We start from the raw sequence: 22853 nt of genomic DNA on the forward strand, positions 1-22853 counted from the left end.
TTGGAAAATTATGCAAACAAAATCTAAGAAAATTACAGAAGAGGATTAGGGCCAGTGAAGAGAGAAAAAAAGTTTGGTAGGATTAGCACTTTATTCTCAAAATTCTCACTTTAAAGTGAGAATTCTGAGATTAAAGTGAGGTCAGAATTCTATGATAAAAGTGAGAATTCTGACTTTAAAGTGAGAATTCCGACTTTACAAAGTCAGAATTCTCCCTTTAAAGTCAGAACTCTGAGAATAGAGTGCGGTCAAAATTTAATCTATGATTAAAGTAAGAATTCTCTTTTTAAAGTCAGTATTATGATTTTAAAGTGAGAATTCTGACTTTAGAGTCAAAATTCTGACTTAAAAGTCCCAAGTTTTTATCTTTTTGAGAAAAAAGTTGTAGCAGAAGTTGTAGCAGGTTAAGTTTTATTTAACCAGAAAAAACATTATTTTTTTTGCGTTAAAAAATCGCACTATTATGAGAATAAACTAATATTTTTCAATAGTTATGTTGTTCACAATTCACAAAACATTACAACAATAGATAATGTGATTACAACGATAAAATCAACATTTTTTTAAATATTTTTTACAAGCTAAATAAAACAATTTCCTTGTTGCTGTCCACTTGACAAAAAGTTATACGTCCTTGAAAGCTTGCACGTCTTTGTGTGATGGTGAAAACGGTTAAGGTGAAAGGTGCAGTTTGCTTGAGGTCAATTGGGCTCATTTATAGTCTTTGTGTGATGAAATGTTGGGGAGGGTGTGAGTGCCTTTCGCATTAATCGGCCATTGTGTGTGCAAAGGGAAAATGCTTCGAGTGGAATGGCATCAGGCCACAACGGCAGAGACGCGTTTATGCGGCAGCATCTGTCGCCATCCCGCACGCCTGCCAAGGAACGCATTAGATGTAAGATAAGAATTTCCGTGCGTGGGAAGAGTTACAAAAAAAAGAAGCATTACGTCATTGTTTTTTTTTTATTCTTCATTTTATTTTACATTATTTAGAAAAATCGTTTTTCTTAAATAAATGTGTCAGGTACAAATGACTTTTTATTGATTAAAATAGTAGAATTTTTTTGAAGATACTATTAATTTATTTTATATTAATTAAAAGATATGTAATTAATAATTTTACATGAAATAAAAAACTATTATTAAATACATATACAAATTATGTATTGAAGATCATTTTTTTTAAAGGGTTTCTCAAATAGTTTGAACAGCAAGTACATTGATATTTAAAAAAAAATAATACTACTGAGTTACATAAAAAGCATTATTAGTAATACTTTAAATATTGACCGATTTTTTTTTCCCTCTTTTGCTCTCCAGAATCATTAAACATCTATTTCGTTGAATATTAAAATTACAAAAAAAAAATTGAAAAAAATGTTTGGACAGTGAGTAAATTGATTAAATTATTATTATTATTTTTAAACATTAACATTACAGTACTTCTATTTTAAATTATTTAATAAGAAACTTTTAGTATTTAGTTTTGAAGTGTACTTTAGGAAATAAACATTTACACTATATATGATGTTGGACATTATTTATATTATTTATACAAAATTAATGTCTGTATTTCTCCTAAAGTTGACTATTTCCATTTATGGCACCCACAATAAGAAACGAAAGACTTTATTTCAGAATTTCAGTACAATAAAATAAAAGTTGTTGCAGAGGGAGAGGGGAAAATAGATAAATAACTGAACATGAGTGAATGAAAAACATATTTTTAAAAAACTTATACAGGTAGAAAATGGAGGAGAGTCTAACTGTACAACGAAATTGGATGTTTTACACTTAAATGTCTTTTTTTTGACAAAGAAATAAATACTCGAAAGACGTAACTGACTCAAATGAAGCACCCACAGTCTCTTTGGTAGGAAAAAAAGGCACCCCGGCAAGGAAAGAAATGCAAATGGAATATTTACACACGAGGGAGGCTTTAGGATGATCCCTCATTGCCAAAAGTTTTAGAACAGTGAGGCCATTTTGTTTACTTTTGCCATAGAATGGAAACAGTTGGGTTGGACATAAAAAAAATTAAATAAAAAAAGAAATATATCAAAATAGCGTATCAATTTAGAATTTACATTATAGAGTGGCTATAAAAAGTTTACACACCCCTGTTGAAATGCCAGGTTTGTCTGATATAAAAAAAAAGACACAAATATAAATAATTTAAACCCTTTTCCATTAATAATGTAACCTACAACGTGTGCATTAACAAACAACTATTTTCAAAACTAGGTTTGCACAAGTGTGCACACCCTCTTACAACAGGGTTCGTGGCTGCGTTCAGAATGAACCAATCATAGACGCACACACCTGTCCCCATTTAAAGCACCTGTGATTAACCCCACCCAAGTAAAGTTCAGATGTTCTCGTAGGCTTTTCTCCTAATTTTAATCAGGAAAAAAAAGCCTACTAGAACATCTGAACTTCATTTGGGGTTAATCAGATACCAAACAAGCACAGGCCCACTTATAAGTGGGTGTGCACACTTGTGCAACCACACTTTCTCTTTATGCTTACCCTCTCAAAGACTAATGATTTATCTTGATCTTATTTCTTTTTTAAAAAACGTTTTAAAACTGTGTCTAAATGTTTTATATCAACTGTGTGTTAATTTACTTTTTAATATCAACAACAAATATTCTAACAGCGTGTAAAGTGATTTAATATGACATTTTAATACCCCAAATACAGTGGCAAAACAACAAAGGAGTTTAAAGGAGTGGCTAGAAGGTGAAGGCATTAGCTTGGTTGAATCCAATCCCCAGACCTAAACCCTATGGAGTGTGCTGAAGATGAGATTGAGATGTCAAACCCAGTTGTCGTGCCAGCGTCTGGCCTCTCGGCCTCACTGTTCCAATACTTTTGGAGTGGAGCCAATCGCAAAAGCACTCCAACAAAAGAAGCTCCCATTTTTTCCGCGACACTATCAGCCCCAAAAAAGGCGAAGAATAGGCAAACTCCTTATCTCAAATTGTCTTCAAACACTTCAGATAGACTCCGGTGGAATTTGTAAGTCTCAGTATTTATTCCACGACGTTCCGCAGATTGAATCCGTCCCAATCTTGGTTGAACTTCCGTCGTCCAATTTGGCGTTAAGCGTGTCCGACGGGTGCGCTATTGTCGGCGTTATCGGCGTCCTTGCACACGCACGCGCACTCTTCGTGGTGCTCCAAGGCCACGTCGGTCATGAACTTCTGCAGGCCTCGGCCTCCGCTGCGGTGCTTCAGCAATAGCACCTGATGGGAAGAATAAAAGGTGAAAATCATACAGTATACTATATAGGAAACAATATTACACAAAAATGAGAGGAAGTGAAATACTGTACATATGCACTTTGACAGCTCTAATATATACACAAATATACATATGGCAAGAACAATAATAATAATAATAATAATAAAGTTATTGCTTATTTCAGGTGGTTAGTGCTGCTGTTTTGGTTAGCAACTGAGTTGAAATGCAGATCAGATCTTTAATAATAATTGTAATTTTTTCTCTATTTTCATTTTAAGTGATTGATTTTCAGTATTTTTATTTTCATTAAAAAAAAAAAAAATCAAAATTATATCAACAGTATTAAAATTGGCCCCTTCATTGCACAATGATTGAACTTGAATTTAGATTTTTTTAAATTATAGAATTAAACAAATGTTTGATTCTATTTTACTTATATAAAGTGGTATTTATGTTATACTCATAATTTGTGCAATATCTTAAATTTTTATTTTAATTAATATATTATTAGTAGTACTAAAGTCCTTATTTTGATAATTAGTTTTTATATTAAAATATTTGTTATCAAATTTTCAATTAATTTATGTTCTTAATTTTTAATTTTGAAATTATTACAATAATTGTGCATTATTTTGATAATTATTCAGCAGTAAGTTGATTCATTACATAAAACAAATACAATTTTAATAAGATGATTATTAAGTTAAATTGACAGCGCAACATAAAATGAAGGTTAAGAAAGTTGTAACTTAACCCCATTGAGACCGAATACTGATTGAAATAGTTTCCGGGTCAAATTGACCCGGAAAACTGATGGCTAACGAGTTGTAAAACTATATTTATTTGGCTAGGACATGACTAAGTGCGGCTACCTCGTGGTACTTCATGGTGACGCGGGCGGGCTGGCACTGGCAGTCGTAGCAGCGGTGCGCGCAGCAGGCGCAGTTCCCGCCGCAGCGCCTCACCAGGAGGCAGCTGGGCCAGAAAATGGCGTCGGTCCGCTTGAGCTCCTCGCGCAGCGACACGGACAGGTTGCGTGGCGTGCAGCTGTACAGTTGAGCTTCCTCCCAAATCAGGTTCAGGTCAGCTCCTTTTTGGCGGGAAAACAAAAACAGGAAGTCAAATATCAATTCATGTTTTTGTTTTTTTAACTGACAGTACAGTGTTTGTTACACGACTATTTCCGAAATTCCACGTAATAAAGCTTCTCAACTATCGCCATCCTCGTTCCTTGGCGCCTAAACACTAATTTTGTCTAAATGAAGGTCCTGAATTAACTCCCCCCCAAAAAATCTCCTTTACCTTTGGCTTTCTTGTTATGGATGAAGGATTTGCCGAGCACGTGCCACGTGGGTTTGTACAAGTCGTCCATGTCCAGCCGCCAGCGCTCGGGCTCCAAGTATTTCATCACCTCCTCCACCGTCCTCAGGCCCGACACGGCGGCCGACAGCTCCTGCAGATCCCGCTGGGACGAAGGCTCGGCTTCTGCTGGAATCTGAAAAGAGATAAAAGGTCAGTCAGAAGGTTATACAACTAAAAAGAGCTCCTCTCAGTCAGAACAAGTAGTATGTACTCATTTGAAGCCATTTTTTTTCTTTTTCCATTTTCTTTTTGAAAAATTATTTTTTTAATTAGTCAATTTTTAAGATGAAATTTCTTACTTTGGTGATTTTTTCCCGAAGCTTTGCATTGTTATAATTAATGATGTAACTATTTTTATATTCATAATTTTTTTTTAAACATATATACATAATCTAAAAAATGGCTTATTTTTTTTAATTACATTTTTATTAAAGTGCAATATTTTTTTATATTTGGATCTTAATTACATTATTAGTATGATTCTCATTTATATTATTACTGGAGTTGAAAAGAGCATTTCATTTTGTTTTGTTTTATGAGTCTCAAAATATTTTATAATTAAATTGCAACTATTACTTAGAAAAAAAATCCTGTTTTTAACAGTAATTTTATACTTAAAATTAAAATGCGAACAGAGTGTTACAAAATGTTGTATTATTTATATTTCCATTATTTTATTATTTATTTAAAAAACAATTTGTATTTTTACATTTTATTTTAATTGTTACTTGATTTAGTAATATTATAATAATATTAAGAATAATACATACAAATAAACTACATGGACAAATATTCTTTAAAAAAAAAAGAGCAAAAACCCTTGAATGTCATCCTTCAACTCGAGCATACTCATTCATCATCAAAATGAAGGGTTGGTCACTTGTTTTGGTTTTAATACAAACAGCAGTTAACTTTTTTTCCTCCCACACTTGTATGACACTTCAAAAATGTTAAAACATTGATGAGATGAAAGTTGATGCTGAAGCCGATTAATATCCGTTTACAATATTTCACACTGCCTGTCATCTTGTAGGCCCACTTTTCATCCCGACATCTCCCCAAGAGGGCTGCCGGACGGGGCGGCTTTATTCGTTTCTTCTCTGCTGAGCCTGCAGGCTACACACCGCAATAGCGCACATGATTGATACGCGCGCGGTCGCTTCTTCCTAAAGGACGAGACTCGCCCATTCAAGCTTTCAGCGCCGCGATGACATTTAAGTCCACCGAGCTTTCTGCTCTGCGCTAATCTCGCGCGGGCGACAGCCGGGACGCGACAACACTGACAACATGGCTGCCTCAGGTGTGGAAGAAATGGTTGGGGGCGGCGTTTTGTGCTTTACGGCGAGTCATCAATATTTAGCGCCATCAATTGCCCACACACATTAGCTTCATTAGTTAGTGTTGCCCACTGGCCACTTCAAACCAAAATGGCAAACCTCCTGTCTCTTTTCGGCTAGGGCTTCTTGAGACTTTTTTGTGGGTCTATTCTTGATAAACAAGCTTACCAAATTTCAAGTAGCAAAATCAAACTGGCTGCGAGGGCTGAATTTTCAAACCCGACTTACTTGGGTATCAACATTTCTGTCTATCAAGCACTTTAAAATGTAGTGCCACTCACCTGTGTCGTATATATGGCTCAAATTTGGTAAAAACAAACAAACAAAAGAAGACGGAAAAAATGGTAATTTGGTTAAAAAAAAAAAGTATGCAATTGGAAAACCCTGGATAAGGCCAAATTAACCTCAAAATGGCCGCTTTGAGCCAAGATGGCAGACTACTTTTGTGTCTTCAAGAGACTTTTTTTTGGCTCTACTAATGATTGACATGCCTACCAAATTTGGTTTTGCTAAATCAAACTGGCTGCAAGGGCTGAATTTTCAAACTCAACTTCATCGCGTTTCGTGTTTTATGCCAAGTCAGCAAATTTGGCCGCCATGATCCATCCACGTCCAATGACCAAATATCAAATGCTTCACATTTTAGAGGCACCTACACTCTATTTTACCGGGTTTAGATTTGGTAGCAACCAGGCAAAATCTCAAGAAAATCTTGTCTTTTTAAGACCATTGTAAAATGGCCACAATAGAATTAAAAATCAAACCAAAATGGCAGATTTCCTGCATGTTCTCAGGCATGGCCTCTTGAGAATTTTTTTTTGTGGGTCTGCTCCAGGGGCTGAATTTGACAAATACCCTGAGATTAGTTTTCTGTTATTCCCATTGGAGGTACTAATGTGAAAACCACCTCCCATTAAGTCACATAATTACGTTCAAGAATATAAATATCCAAACCACCAATGAATTCCTCAGCTGTCTGAGGTCAGGATGGATATTCTGTGTTATTTTATACATCTATTTAGAGCTGTGAATCAAAAGTTATTTCCGACCACTTTTTAATACAGATGAGGTCAAGGAGTCTTGCAGCAAAATTCATACACAGGGTGGGGCGGCCATCAGGTCAATGAGAATGCCCCACCTCACACTGCCGTTGAGATAATAAAACAAGATGAGACAAAGTGCAATTTCTGCAGAAATTGCGTGGGAATGCTTAAAGCTGAATACTAATAGGTGAATGCAAAGTTGAATGCTTATGAAGTACATTGAAAGATAAATTATGTGAAAATGACAAAGTATTAATTGTGAAAAAACAACAAAAAAACACCTGAACTGCAATCTGTCGAAGGTTGAATTCTGTGCCATTTTTCAGCATTACCGCAATAAATAACTAAAAATAATAAAATAAAATACGAAAATATAAATGAATACTCATACAGTAAATATACTGGTTAAAACTGAAAAAAACTCCCCAACAAAAAACAAAGTAAAAACAAACACATTTTAGACTTTAAAAAATACACATTTCTTCATCCAATCACATTTGTAAAATCGCACGACAGTTTCCCCTCTTTCCCACATGAATTTATGCATGTGCACTAAACTCTTACATGTTCTCCTGGGATTCCTCCTTAAGAGGCACTGCAAAATGAAAAAAAAAAAAAAAAACGACACACATCTGAGGCCCATCTGTGCGGTGGCTCTAACGAGAGCGGATCGTTAAGAAAGCTTGTAGTGTAGCATTTGGTTTCGCCGGAGCCTCGCTGAGATAAATCGACACGAGCGCAGAACGCCGACATATCTTGGCAGCGAGTAGCGGCAGTAGCGCGAGCGGCAAATTAGCCCGGTCTTGGCAGAGTCCAGCGACTGGAAGTCATTAACAGCCTATGAATTTTGACGGTGCAATCCTCCCCCAATTAGCGGCGGCGCGCACCCTCGGCCAGCAAGGCCCGCTGTGACTTCTTAACGGCTGCCAATTAAGATATAAACACACAGGCAAAAGACCGCCATTGATTTTGAAGGGTATCCTTTCAAAGATGCAGGAAATGGCCAAATAAGAGCCTAACATGGCCTCTTCAAACCAAGATGACAGTCTTCCTGTGTGCTTTAAGGCACACATTCTTGAGACTTTTTTGTGGGTCTACTCGTGGGTAATGGACCTACCAAACTTCATGTTGCTAAGTGAAACTGGCTACTGGGGCTGAATTTTCAAATCCAACTTATTAGCATTGCACATTTTATGGCAAGCATTAAACTTTGCTGTCGCATTCCGCCATGCTTTTCAAACCAAAATGGCTGTCTTCCTGTGTTGCTTAGCTTAGCTTCTTGAGACTTTTTTTGCGGGTCTACTCATGGTAAAAATGCCTGCCAAAATTCATGTTGCTAAGTGAAAGTGGGTCCCGGGGATGAATTTTCAAACCTAACTAATTAGCATTACAAGTCATCAAATTTCGCTGTCACTTTCTCCAACACTTCTGAAACCAAAATGGCGGATTTAATGTGTTTTAAAGCACATGGCTTCTAGGACTTTTTTGTGGGTCTACTTGTGGTAAATATAGCTACCAAATGTCATGTTGCTAAGTGAATCTGGCTTCTCGGGCTGAATTTTCAAACGCAACATATTAGCGTTACACATTTTGTTATCAAACTTCACTGTCACGTTCCATAACACTTTTCAAACCAAAATGGCTGTCTTCCTGTGTTGCTTAGCTTAGCTTCTTGAGACTTTTTTTGCGGGTCTACTCATGGTAAAAATGCCTGCCAAAATTCATGTTGCGAAGTGAAAGTGGGTCCCGGGGATGAATTTTCAAACCTAACTAATTAGCATTGCAAGTCATCAAATTTCACTGTCACATTCCGCCACACTCTTCAAACCAAAATGGCAGTCTTCGTATATGTGGCTTAGGGTACGTCGTCTTGAGACTTTTTTTGCAGTTCTATTCATGTTAAACATGCCTACCAAATTTTATGCTGCTAACTGAAACTAGCAAATGTAGCTCTGTTTTTAAATACTAGAGTTGAGCCTTTTATGGCACATCATTAGAGTTGACTGCCACCTTCCACCATGCTATTCAAACCAAAATGGTAGACTTCCTGTTTTGCTTAAGGTATGGGTACTTGAGACTTTTTTGTGGGTATAGTCATAGTAGATATACTAACCAAATGTAATGTTGCTAAGTGAATCTGGCTCCTGGGGCTGAATTTTCAAACCCAACATATTAGCGTTACACATTTTGTTATCAAATTTCGCTGTCACGTTCCCCAACACTTCTGAAACCAAAATGGCTGATTTAATGTGTTTTAAAGCACATGGCTTCTTGGACTTTTTTGTGGTTCTACTTGTGGTAAATATAGCTACCAAATGTCATGTTGCTAAGTGAATCTGGCTTCTCGGGCTGAATTTTCAAACGCAACATATTAGCGTTACACATTTTGTTATCAAACTTCACTATCACGTTCCATAACACTTTTGAAACCAAAATGGCAGACTTCCTGTGTTTTTTAAGCACATGGCTTATCGGACTTTGTTGTGGGTCTACTCGTGGTAAATATAGCTACCAAATTTCATGTCGCTAATGCTAAGTGAATCTGGCTCCTGGGGCAGAATTTTCAAACCCAACTTATTAGCGTTACCCATTTCATGATGTCATCAAATTTCGCTGTCTCATTCCGCAACACTTTGCCAACAAAAGAAGGCAGACTTACTTACTACTTCTTGTGTCTTTTAGGGTATCGCTTTTTGAGACTTTTTTTGTGTGCGTCTACCGTCTACTTATGATTGACCTACCCACCAAATGTCATGCAGCTAAGTAAAAATTGCACCGGGGGACTGAATTTTCAAAGTTTGTTTTGTATCCATTGGACAAAATTCCCCTGGAAATGAGTAAAATAAGGCTAAAATGGTTTCTTGAGGGTTTTTCTTTCGTGCGTTTATTTTCTGCCGACTAAAATGATGACGACTCGTCAAGAGAGGGCCTATAAAGACACACGTGGACAACTCTCTTGGCCGTTCTCATGCGCTGGCTAACCACTTCCCTGCAATCCGCTTTGCTTCCATTACGCCACAAAATCTATTGTGCGTGAAATCATGTGGCTTGCGTTTTTTTTTTCTTCCTTCCCTCTCCGTTCACAGTCTGCAATTGAGGTTGGCGTAAAAACAGACTCGGCAGTTTGATCCCGCCAACTCCTGCTGCGCATAAGGGGATACGGCCGACATGGATGTGAGTAATGAAGTACGAGAAATCGCTAAACATCACATTTTTTATGATGTGTTTATAAATCAAGAAAATAGCACTATATAGTAAAATAAATCCATCTTGTAGCAGGTTTCTGCCGGCAAACTATGTTGAAGTGCATTGAGGTTCTTCACTTCACAAAAGTAGTGCTCTGCTGCCGGTCTTGATGACAAGGAACAATGTTGGCATGAATATTCGCAACTTCATTTGGACAAAAGTAGTGCTTTAAAAGTTAAATTAATTTAAACCGTACGTTTACAAGAGTGCTATTTTACACAAGCATCAGAGTGAGTGTGTGTGCGTGCATGTGAGTACTTTTACGCTGGTTTCAAGTGTCGCCTCCTCCTCCTCAGTGTTTTAACAAGCCGACTGCCAAAAATGGCTTCCTGTCAATGACAGAGCGGCACTTGATGGGCTCCCGTGTGGCTTCCTGCGGGTTCCGGTAGCTGGGAACAGAGCGCCGCTGTTCTACCGGGCAAAGTTCAAAGAGAAGACAGGAGGGGCAACATTTTCGCAAGGTTTTTTGCCCCTGAATGGGACTCGGAAGTCGCTCTGATGGGCAGCGGTGGTGGCTGATAACTGCGGAAATTGATCATGAGTAGAAATAATAATAGAGCAACGAATATGTAGAAGCAAAAAAGAAAAAAGAAAAAGTAAAACAAACATTCGTTCGGGAATAAAAACTAATTTGTAACTTTTTTTCCCCCAGTTTTCCTGAATGCAACACAAAGATCCAATCACATTGCTGTGACGTCTTCCCATAATAAACAGAATGACAAAATAATCCACAGAATACCAAAAAAAAAAAGTCCACACCATGATTGGTGCAATCAAGTGTCACTATTCCCAGTTTTCTTCAACGCAACATGTGAGCTGCATACACTACTTGTACTATTAGCGCCTTTAAAAAACAATTTTTTTTACCCCAACTCTTTCTTATTAAAAATCCATAAAGTAATGTCCAATTTTCCTAGTTTATTGAACACATCATAAGCGTCTAATCAGATTGCCCTGATAAGTAATCCCCCCCAAAAATAATCCACACAATTATTGGTCAAACACAGCATACAGCACACTCAGAAGCTACTTTTCCCAGTATTCATGAATGCAACATACGTGCTGCATACACTCGTGCTTCACCCTCATGACGAAATGTGACGTCCACTGTTGCGATTTTTCACGAACGCATCACAAGCATCCAATCAGATTGTTCTAGAGTCCTCAAACAGAACAAATGTAAATAATCTGTATATATATTTAAAAAAAAAAAAACGTTTACATCTCCAAGCAGCCCTTTTTCCAGTTTTTTTTTAACGCAACACGTAAAATGCATACATTGGTTATTATTAGCCCATTTTATAGTCGGTTTCACGCCTTATTATAAATGACAGACGAGCCATTGTGACGTCGTCCCATGTCGCTTTATGACTTGAAGAAAGGTGAACGGAAAGGTCGCCCGAGACTATCAATCTCGCAATATGAAGGCATAAAAAGAAACGGTCGCTGTATATATATATTGTATATCACAGAGCTAAAGATAGCAAGAGGGGATATTACTTTGGAACAGGATCCAAATAATGGACAATTTAAAAAGTAGTCCAGTCTCTCTTAATGCCCACTTTCATTTCAGGGGTCTCAATAGAAGTCGCGCAGGGTCGAGGACCCTCAACGAGACACTTTGTTCCCTTCACAAGGTCGCTGCTTCCATAGGAAACAATAACCTTTGGATCATCTGGATGGTGAGTCGATAAGAGTGCAGGTGCAAGACATTAAAGGTAGAGCTTGTTGGAAAAAGTCAATTTCTTGGTCATTTGTACAAAGGAAAGCAAATAGAAATAGGAACTCAAATAACACATTATTCTAACAATAAAAAAATAAATAAATAAATAAATAAAATACAACTACATGAAAAGGAAAATAAACTATGAAAATGAAAAAAAAATCAATAAAATATGAATAAAAAAATTAAGAGAAAAAATTAAGTAAAAAGATATGATACAATACAAAAATAAAAAAAAATAACATAAAAACTATAAATGTTAGTAAAAGTACCTTTACAAACGAAACCAACATATCATATATACTCAAATACAAATAAAACAAATATAAATCCTAATATATAAAAATATATCAAATACAACCTACAAATTCAAATTAAATGCAACGAACAGATCAAATGCAAATACAATTAAAAACGCTAATAAAATAGAAATGATTAAAAAAAACATTAAACTAAATAAATAAACCCTACTAAAAATCCAAAGTACTCGTAAAAATAAATTGATGAATGCCACCTAATAAAAAAAATGTAAATGAATACAAGACAACGAAAGAAATACTACATTAAAATTAATAGTACTGATAAAAATTTGTTTGAGGTAAGCCCCGTTTCTCAGAAGCTTGAAATCATTCCTGGGACTGTTGACATTCTGGTTTTGTCTGTGTAATAAAAACTAATGAGCTGACCCCGTTCGTCCTGTGCAACTTGATGAACAAACTAAACGCACGCTCTGTTTTAATTTGACGTTGAAATGCTTGGAAGCAGAATCAGAAAAATATAATTGCCAATTTAGCGCACATATTAGACTGTTAATGTTGTTTCCACCTTAGATCGCTGATGAAGTGAAATTAAATCAGTAAATCACGAGCCTATTTCCGATTTCATGCACGCTCAAATGACAATTGGCACGTTTCTGCTGGCGTGACGTGATTCTTACCGCTGGCTGGACGGCGTAGCGGATAAGGAAGCCCGGCTCGGATGGGAAGTACTCGTCCGAGACGAAGCGGACGCGGACCTGATTGCTTTTGGAGAGGTGGGCCGCGGCGGCCGCCTGCGACCCGCACCAGCGGCCCAGGATGCTCCCGTTGCTCGGATCCTCCAGCTCCACAAAGTCATACCTTCAAAAAAAAAAAAACATCAAAACATTGCATTTACACTGAAATTGCCAGCAAAATAGCGGAATAGCTACAAATCGTTGAAAATGTAAAAACATTACAAGTCATTACTACAACATTACAACATTGGTTCTAATTGACAAGTAGTGCAATTTATTTATTTATTTTTACCCAAATTGGGTTATTTCTGACTCAGCTGTTTTTAGAGTGATGCAAAACTAAATGGATGGATGGATGGACAGCTAAATAGATGTTTGATGGATGAATGGATGGTTGCTGAATGAATGAATGGATGGATGGATGGATGGATGGGTGGGTGGATGGATGGATGGATGGATGGACAGACAGACAGACGGACGGATGGACAGCTAAATGGATGTTTGATGGATGAATGGATGGATGCTGAATGAATAGATGGATGATGGATGGGTGGGTGGATGGATGTTAATGGGTGGATGGATGGATGGACAGACAGGTGGATAGATGAATGATGGACGGAAGGATGGATGACAGCTGTACGGATGGATGATGGATGGATGGAAAGCTAAATGTTGGATAATGGATGTGTGGATGGATGATGGATAGCTAAATGAATGGGAGGGTGGATGGATGCATGGACGGATGAATGGACAGATAACTAAATGTATGGATGCATAGGTGGATGGATATACAGATAGACAGTGGCTAAATAGATAGATGGGTAGTTGGATGGATGGATGGATGATAGAAATCTAAACAGTTGGATGATGACAGGATGGCTGGCGGACTGCCTGGGTGAATGGATGATTGACAGCTGGATGAATGGAAAAATGAATAGATAGATGCCAGATGGATAGCTAAATGAATTGTGGCTGGATGGATAGATGTCAAGGTCATTAAATGGATGTGAATGTAGCCTAATGGACAGCTAGAATGTGATAGACAGAAAGAGATAGCTATATAAATATCTAACTAGCTAGCTCGCTAGCTAGCTAGCCTCCTTGGCGACCATTAAAACCCATCACGCGAGTGCCTCATACCCCGAAGGCCACACGTTCGATCCCCCCCCCCCCCCCACCAAGACGACACATCAAAGCGTCCTTGAGCAAGGCAATGACCTTCGACCTTTCCCGCTGTCGCCGCCATCTGCGCCGGAAACGTGAATAATACTCATAAAACCCCCATAAAAGCAGCGGTGGCAGTATGACGATCGATAATCGCGCCAGTGGAAGTTTTGCAAGAATTTTTAGTGGCGACAGATGGCTCATCGATAATGCAGCACGTTGAGATCATCATGTGCTGGTGAACAGCAATGGAACAAATATGTTGACATCAAGTAGCATTTACATTCATTGTGAGGACATATACAACTGGAAATAATCCACAAAGTAAAAAATAAATAAAATAGCACAATAGAAATAAACAGAAGTGACTACAAACAAGGATTGGAGGCCTTTTGTTGTTGTAAAGCGCCCTAATGAAGCTCCTCAGTGCATGTCAGAATGTGCAGACGAGAGCACTGTGAATGGAATGTAAATGTGTGTGCGTGCGTGCGTGTTTGTGTGTGCAGATGATTGGATGCCGCATTCATCATGCGGCAACCTGGGATGCAATCAAATGCCTCGCGGCCTCACTTGCACTGGGTTGACCCCAGCACAAAAAAAGGTCGCTCTTATTTGCCCGACGGCCTCCGCGGTGCCGATTACTTCAGGCTACGTCCACATGTGCGCATAGATACTTTTTGGAGATGCTTTATTTTTATTTTATCTGATGTTTTAACTTGTGTGAGCAATTGGGTGTCTGAGTTTCATGAGTATGCGTGTTCCATTTGAGAAAAAAACAAACACATTTATTGCATTTTAAATGTTAATGCCGTTAACAGGTCATCATTAAAATATTCATAATTTTTGATTCCAGAAAGTGATCACTTAAATGGGTTTTAAACGTTGACTTTAAAAAAAAAATCATACTTTATGCATTATGTAAGTCTTCTCTTGCATGCTTTTTAATTTATTTTATTTTATTTCCTGTATCTGCTAATGCTGCTGGAACAAATTTTCCCATTGTGGAGTTAATAACTTCTAATTATCTTATCTGATTATTATTCCTTTAGTAATATAACAATAATATTAAATTATTTAATTTAATAAAGTTAGTGATTTCTGTTTATTTTTTCAAAATTGAAATAAAGAGTATATAAATTAATAAAAAATAAAATAGCCTATTAATATTTGTAGATTAATAATTTCATTTTAGCGAGTTTATAAAATGCATGTTGAGTTAATTTTTGATTTAATAGCTTTTTCAGAATGGTTATACTAAAAGTAAAATTTAATATGAATTAAGTCATACAAAAAATTATTTCACAATAATTTAATAATGGATTTATTTGATTTTCTAATGCAAAATATTTTTAAAACTAAATAGCTAAAATATCTATTATCATCATTATTTTATAGGTTTTTTGTTAAAGAAATATTTTTACTTTAGCAACATCCAAAATACTTTTATATATATATTTAATATATCCTGTAAAGTCATGATTTATTTTATTTAAAAAAAAAAAAAAAAAATATATATATATATATATATATATATATATACATATACACATATACATATATATATATACTACATACTTTTTTTTTTGTATGTGGGTGAGAATGTGTATGTGCGTATGTGCGTGCGTGCGTGCGCGCGTGTATTTGTTAGCTCACCAAAAACCTATTAGAAAAAATCCCATACCGTTCACCTAAAACGAACATGAAATCCTAATTTTATCCCGCACTGTCTCCTTAGATTAGATGGTGATTTTCTTATGAAGGACAACACAAATACACATTTGACCCGCTTGAAATTTTAAGTTGCCCATTGCACAGGTGAGAATAAACAAGCCTGCAGTACTACTTGTCATCCTTTAGGGGGCTCTCCAGGCGTGAGTAGCCTGGTGTTTACCACCCTCAAATCCTTCCTCTTCCTTCTCCTCTTCCTCATCTATCCATCCACCTTGCCCTGATTTGTCTCCTGCGTGACATCCAGTCAGTGGTGAAATACTAGCGAAAACGCACACACAACCGCCATTGATTGGCTCCTCCTTTAAATGAAACGGCAACAGAGGGAAACGCGAGCCGTTATTGAAAATGACCCGCGCGATAAAACAGATGTAGTGTGTATGCACACCTGTGTGTGTGTGTTATTGTTAGCCGCCGCTTGTAATGACACAGTCCGAGTCATATACGCTGCTGCATAATTTTCAATATTCACGAGCGTCCGAAGCAACATGAAGAGGCGATTTCACAAATGGACACACGCGCGCTAAATCTTGAAAGGCAGACTCCGCCATATGACATGCCGGCAGGGGAGGTCCCCACACGATCAAAAAACTGGACAGGCAGTGATTTATCAGTCCCACAATATTCAAATCAAAGTTGTCCATTTACAAATAGTTGGTCGACGGTGGGAAACTACAAAAAAATATGCGGCACGATTGAGGAAAATAAGGTATTGGAAGTCTCAAAAGATTTTGATCAACTTTAGCAGAAGTTTCATGAGATTCAGCGGAATCTTACAAGATTTTGATAAAATTTTGTAGAATTTCATGAAATTCATCTGAAGTCTCACAAGACTTAAGAAAGTCTTAGTGAATTTATTATTATAATAATTGAAGAAGTTTTTGTATGATTTTGCAGGAAGACAAGATCTGGAAAAGTCCAATGGGTAGAATTTTTCGAGGTTCGATAAAGTCTCGCATGCTTTTGCTGATTTCCTACAGGATCGTATGGAATATCGCATGATTCAGCGCAAGTCTCACAAGATTTTGATCAACTTTAGCAGAAGTTTCATGAAGTCTTCGTGAATATCATGCAATATTTGAAGAAGTTTTGTATGATGAAGACAAGACAAGATTTGGGAAAGTGCATTGAGTAGAATTTTTCGCGGTTCGATAAAGTCTCGCATGCTTTTGCTGATTTCCTCCAGGGTCGGAAGTTTAGCAGAAGTTTCATGAGATTTAGCAGACGTCTCACAAGACTTGAGAAAGTCTCATAATTTACTGGAAGCCTCAAAAGATTTAGTTAAAATAATCCTTTCAAGAAAAAAGGGTTTTTTTCCATGATTTATGAGAATTCTCACATGACCTAATGCAAGTCCTTAAGAAACTCTTGCATGGTTCAGCGGAATTTGGCTGCATTCTTCTAATGTTTGATGACGTAGCGCATGACTTTGCAGAATTTTTCCAAGATAAAGGGAGTTTCACATTATTCAGCAAAAGTCTCATGAGCTTTCATAAAATTCCGTTAATTTGAAATTTTTTTTTGCAGACGTCTCAAGACCGGAGAAAGTCTCATGACGGAGCGGAGTCTTGCATGACTTTGCACGAGTCTTATAAGATTTGAGAACGTCTTTTGTGACTTAGCGGAATTCTCCCATGATAGAAGGGTTCTCGTAGAATTTAGCAGAAGTCTCACAAGATTTCAGAAAGTCATGTAGCGGAATTCGCTTGATTTTTTTTCAAAGTTTTATATGATTTTGCAAAAGTCTCAAGTTTTGATAAAGTTTAGCAGAAGTTTTAGTTTTAGATTTAGTAGCATTCTCCCAGTTAGAGGAAGTATTGTGTGGTTTAGTAAAACTCTTGCCTGGCCTGATTGATGCAGTAAAACTCTCACAACAGGAGCAAGTCTCAAAATGTCTATTTCTATTACCTCAACCAAGGAATCACCACATCCAAAGGGTGTGTCCTTACTTGCATATTCCGTCCTCGGGGTCTTCCAAGCCAAATTTTTCATCAAAGCTAAGCTGAATCCTCATGTTGCTCGCCGCCACCAGTCTCCACACCAGCACAATGTTTCTGGGATAAGTGCGAGGGAAATCCGGGCTATGGATGGTGCCTTCTCCAGACACTGTGATCACCTTCTCCTGATGGGACTCCTGCACCCCTACAAGAGAAAAACAAAAACAAAAACAAATGAAGGGATGCTTGCACCTCAAAATGGCGGAAAACTGTAAAAAGGATTTTGGCTTCTCAAGGCATGCTGACAGGATATGCTAAATTAATTAGCATGTGTTTTTTTTCATCATTCGTAGCCGTGTATCATCAAATGATGAGGTTTCTCAAGTCTCGCCTTCGAGCATAGCATGGCCATGATTGGCCAGCTGCAATTGGTGCGTCTCAAGTGTCAGTCATGGCAGCAGCACGCCCTCAAATGTTACAATTAAAAGCCAGACAATTTCAGTCATCCTGTTAGATATTTCTAGTAGAAAGAAAGAACATTAAAAAAAAAAATCAGTAGAAGTCTCACATCATTTAGAAGACGTCTTGCATAATTTAGAGGAAATGTCATATGATTTGAGGAAGTTTCGTGTGAACTAGTGGGACCCTTTGTGCGATTTGAGAAAGTCTTGATTCGGCAAAATTTTCAACAAGTTTGATGAAGTTTAGGGATTTAGCAGAATTCTCACAAGACTTAAAAAAAAAGTTTTGCCTGATTTAGAAGAAGAATTAACAAAGTCCCGTGTGATTTTGTAGCAAATTCATACAAGACTTGAAGTCTCGCATGAGCGCATGGAATTCTCACAAGTGTTGAGAAATTCTTGCGTGACTTGCAGGAAATCTCACACGGTTAAGGAAAATCTCATGCAATTTAGTGAAATTCTGAGAATTGTGATACTCTTGCAGCACTTGAAAAATTCTTGCGTGATGTAGCAGAAGATAGATCTGGCAAGATGCAATGACGTCTTGTAGGATTAACAGAATTCTTGTGAGAATTGTGCATTAATTTAGAAAAGTCTCACAAGATTTTCCGAAGTCTCCTGTGATTTAGTGAAACTCTAAGAATTGTGAAATTCTTGCAGCAGAAGGCATATCTGGTATGATTCAATTAAAGTCTTGTATGATTAACAGAATTCTCGCAAGGTTTGCACAAGTCTCGCGTGAACTTGGAAACGTCTCACGAGATTTTCTTAAGTCTCGGGATTTAGTGGAATTCTCACACAAGAATTAAGAAATATTCACGTTTGATTCAGATGGAATCTTTGGGATTTGCCGAAAATAAAATTATTTCTTCAAGATTTTGCAATTGTATTTCAACACCAAATACATAACAACAATATGATATCAGTGTGGTGTATGAATCACACTTTGATGTACTTATTTTGCTCATAAACTGTCAACCAAAGCAGCACAAAAGTGTCTTTTTTTTTTTTTGCCAGTGAGCAACGACAGTGTCAAACTTGTAATCACTGCGGCGTTTCCTACGCGTATAAACAGCACAAAAGGCGCTAAGGTCACTAGAAACTCTTCAATCAGTGCACTCTCTAAAATGACTGCTCATTTTATATTCCTCCAAACAAGCAGATCCATCCTGCTGATGGAAATTGCTCGATAAGCTTTTTGCCCCCACGTTGCATGCCTTTCCAGACACATTTATAACTGAGAAACAAGTGGCTGTGATTCATTCTTTAGAAAATAACAAGAAAGCAAAAGCGTTGTGAATAACACACACCAGCAGACCTTAATGGGCAGACTTGGATTGATCAACATCGATTCACGTATCATTAATACCGTGATACAGGCAAGGGTATTGAGATTCATTAATTCCATAGAATGAGATGATCATTTTATTGCTACGATTTAAAAATGTGTAAGGAGGGAGTAAGGGGAATTCCACCTTTTTTGGGGGGGGGGGGGGGGACAATAATAATTAGGCGTATTAGGGCCACGTATAAATATATATTTTTTTAGAGGGCGGGGGCAATATTCAGAGAAAAATAACTCCTGAATTGCGAGGAAAAAAACTAATAAAACTTACGACAAATACATGTACAGAGGTGGCAAATCCAGGTCCAGAAAGTAAAAACCCTGCCACAGTTTGGCTTTAGCCATTGATGCTGGCTAGCTAGCAGGTAAACGAGCACCATGGGAGCTAGCTAGAGAGCTAGCTAGCTAGCACCTGGGGCTAAAGCCAAATTGTGGCTAGGGTTTTTACTTTCTGGACCTGGATTTGACACCTCTGTAGACGTAGCGTACTACTCGGATGTTTGTGCCAAAACTTTTCGGACGGGTTTTCAAATAAGGAGATAGTAATGGCTTCAACCGTATCATGTTAAGTGTTCGCACTTTGAAGCGACAAAGACGCTTCACTTTGCGAAGGTTCACACCCTGAGGATCAAGTATTTAAGGTAATTTGTTGAAATAAATACTTACTTGTACATTTATGTTTCCAGAATTATTATTTACACATTCATAATTATTTTTTTTTTTTTTGTACAAGTAACTAAGTTGATGTATCGAATTTGCTGCTCTTCGGCATTCACTTGCATTTACCTAGAGTATTCTAGCATCTGATTGGATAGTGTTAGTCAGCTGATAGGGGATCAGGAAGTGTTGTCGCTCAAGCTGCCGTGTATGGCGAGTAAAGTTTAAATTAAGAATGAATCGGTCTCCATCCTGCCTTTTCATTTTATAAATAGTGTAGGTCTCAGTTAACAACCAATCACAGCGCAGTTTCAGAAAACAGGTGAGCTCTGATTGGTTGTTGCCTGAGCCCTGAGCAACATTGACGTCAACTTCAGTCGACAGCCAAGTGGCAAAATGGCAGAATTTTGCTTCATAACTCATATTCCACAAATGTAATATTAATCACAATGTCATGTTTAGACTAGTGAAGTCACATATAACATATTATTGTAAAGAAATGTTTAAGTAAGGTTGACTTCCACTTTCAACTCATAAATGTACTTTGGACATAATAGAATTGTTTTATGTTACTTGACAGTTATCACTTTTCACTTTTAATTGAGAACTCCTGATGTACAAAGTAACAAGACAAGCTGTTGCATTTTCTACAGTGCAGTTATCATTCAACCTCTTTCAATACTTCAAACAGAAAAAGTATGTAAACTTGAATGGGAAAAAAATATAAAAAATACATTGGATTGCCTTTGATGCTTTCATGTGGGCTTGGTAGCCAGCCAGGTGGGACGCCATCGACTCGCTCCGCGCCAACAAAAACAAAAGAATCACTTCTGCATGAAAAGACTCTTTCATAACGACGCCAAACCAATTTTTGGCGCATCGATACCTCCTGCAGGGCGAACACGCATGCATAGAAGCAGTGCATAATTCCTCCTTTTCTTTTGCGCCGAATCCAATTAAAGCGCTATCGCATCTATTGAGCACGCGCTTGTCCTGGCACGCCGTACTCTGACGAGGTCTTATCTCCATATTCGTAGCAAGTGGCGGCGAAAGGGGCCGCGTTTAATTAACTGTTGCAGGCTCTGGAGGTTACAAGTCGACGGGTTCGTCTTGGCCTCCAGAAGCCGTGTTTTTAATTACCATCCGCCAGAAGTGACGTTATCGCGGCGGGAGAAAATGGGATTTGCCGGATGGGAGGTTGATGGGAAACACCATCAAAACAAGGCATCAAAATTGTTGAATGTTGACTGAAACATGTCTGTACAAGGATAATAAACTGCATGGCAATCAACTTTTCTTTAATAGTTACATTAAAATGTAATTGCTTGTATATAATAGTTGCCTCTCTCTCGAGTCTATTTACCTACTTCGGAAAATGCCTTCCCTTCTGCACTTCTTCCCCACTGTGATGTAACAGCAGGACTCATTTACATAATAACCGCCCCTACACCGAATTTCTCTTGTGACATGCCCTGTCAGGCTGGGTGAAGTTCCGGAGCTACTTTCAAGCGACTTTCACTGTCTGAAACACTATCACAACTATCATATCAAAACCAAAAGCTAAGTAGAGCTGCATTGAGTTTTGTTTGGTGCGCCAATTAGCATTAGCTAACTGTGTTAGCTTTCAAACTCTGCCGCCAATAGCGAAAATCCAGTCGTGATTGAACCCAAAATGGAGCTGTCAAAATTGATTGATTAAACGACAAGTAATCGATTATAAAATTAATTGACAACTATTTTAACTCATTCACTCCCAGCCATTTTTGTTTCCGTTTTGCAGCAATTAGCATTAGAATATAGCTAAGTTCCTTCATTATTCACAAATTTCTTTAAAACAGTGGGGAAAAGAGCTTTTTGCAACATGGCCCTGGTTGATCTCTTATACTCTTCTGCCACCCGCTGGACATTTTTTTGTCATAACTACCATTGCTTCACCCGTTCTGTGCAGTTGACTGGCTGCATCAAAGCAAAAAACATAAATACGTCTTTGGGACACTTTAAAAATTTAAAATAGAACGTATTTAAATGTTTTTATAGTAGCAAATGAGTTAATAATGGAGAAATTGTTTGGAGCCATTTTTTTATTTAAAATTGTCCAAATCCTCCGATTTCAGCCTATCAACGGTAATGGTTCACATACAAATACGAAGTACGAAATAAACACCAATCACTGGTTTATAAACAGTAATAAAAATTAAAATTAATCTAAGCAGTCAACTAATCGATTGAATAATTGATAGATTAATCGATTCTGAAAATATTCGATAGTGACAGCACTAAACCCCAAAGCTTTATAATTGCCACAAATTGGTGTCAAAGCTTATTTAGTGTAAAACAAACCTTCGCAACTCATTTCATCATCGTTATTGGCACCAAGATGCCACAAGTTGGCGCTAAACTGGGAAAAAAAAATCATGCATCATAAGTCTCCCTTCAAGTAAGAAAACCCATTTATTTCCCATATAAGATCAAGTAAAAGTAGACTTTGCTTTGCATTTCCATCAACAGAATGTCTTTTCATCAAAGCCCCTCGTCATGGGCGTGTACCATGCGACTAGAAAATGACCTCACCTCTGGGGTCTTCTCAAGATCAGAGGCCCAGCCGTTCCC

At 37.5% G+C, this 22853-nt stretch overlaps 1 protein-coding gene across 3 annotated transcripts in view; it reads right to left on the reverse strand.

Annotated features, from left to right (window-relative positions):
- Positions 1-1673: 1673 nt before the first annotated feature.
- Positions 1674-22853, reverse strand: part of pdgfc (platelet derived growth factor c) — a 40631-nt gene continuing 19451 nt past the window's right edge. For all 3 annotated transcript variants that reach the window (XM_086085010.1, XM_086085009.1, XM_086085011.1), the window contains 5 exons: positions 17793-17985; positions 12895-13075; positions 4549-4741; positions 4119-4336; positions 1674-3248 (listed from right to left, as the gene is read on the reverse strand). In XM_086085010.1, the coding sequence (XP_085941136.1) occupies positions 3105-3248; positions 4119-4336; positions 4549-4741; positions 12895-13075; positions 17793-17985 (929 nt within the window). In that variant the 3' untranslated portion in view covers positions 1674-3104. The remainder of the gene's footprint in view (positions 3249-4118; positions 4337-4548; positions 4742-12894; positions 13076-17792; positions 17986-22853) is intronic.

Source organism: Leptonotus elevatus, chromosome 9 (genome assembly GCF_054856555.1).
Source record: "Leptonotus elevatus isolate MCC_2025b chromosome 9, RoL_Lele_1.0, whole genome shotgun sequence".
NCBI lineage: Eukaryota > Metazoa > Chordata > Actinopteri > Syngnathiformes > Syngnathidae > Leptonotus > Leptonotus elevatus.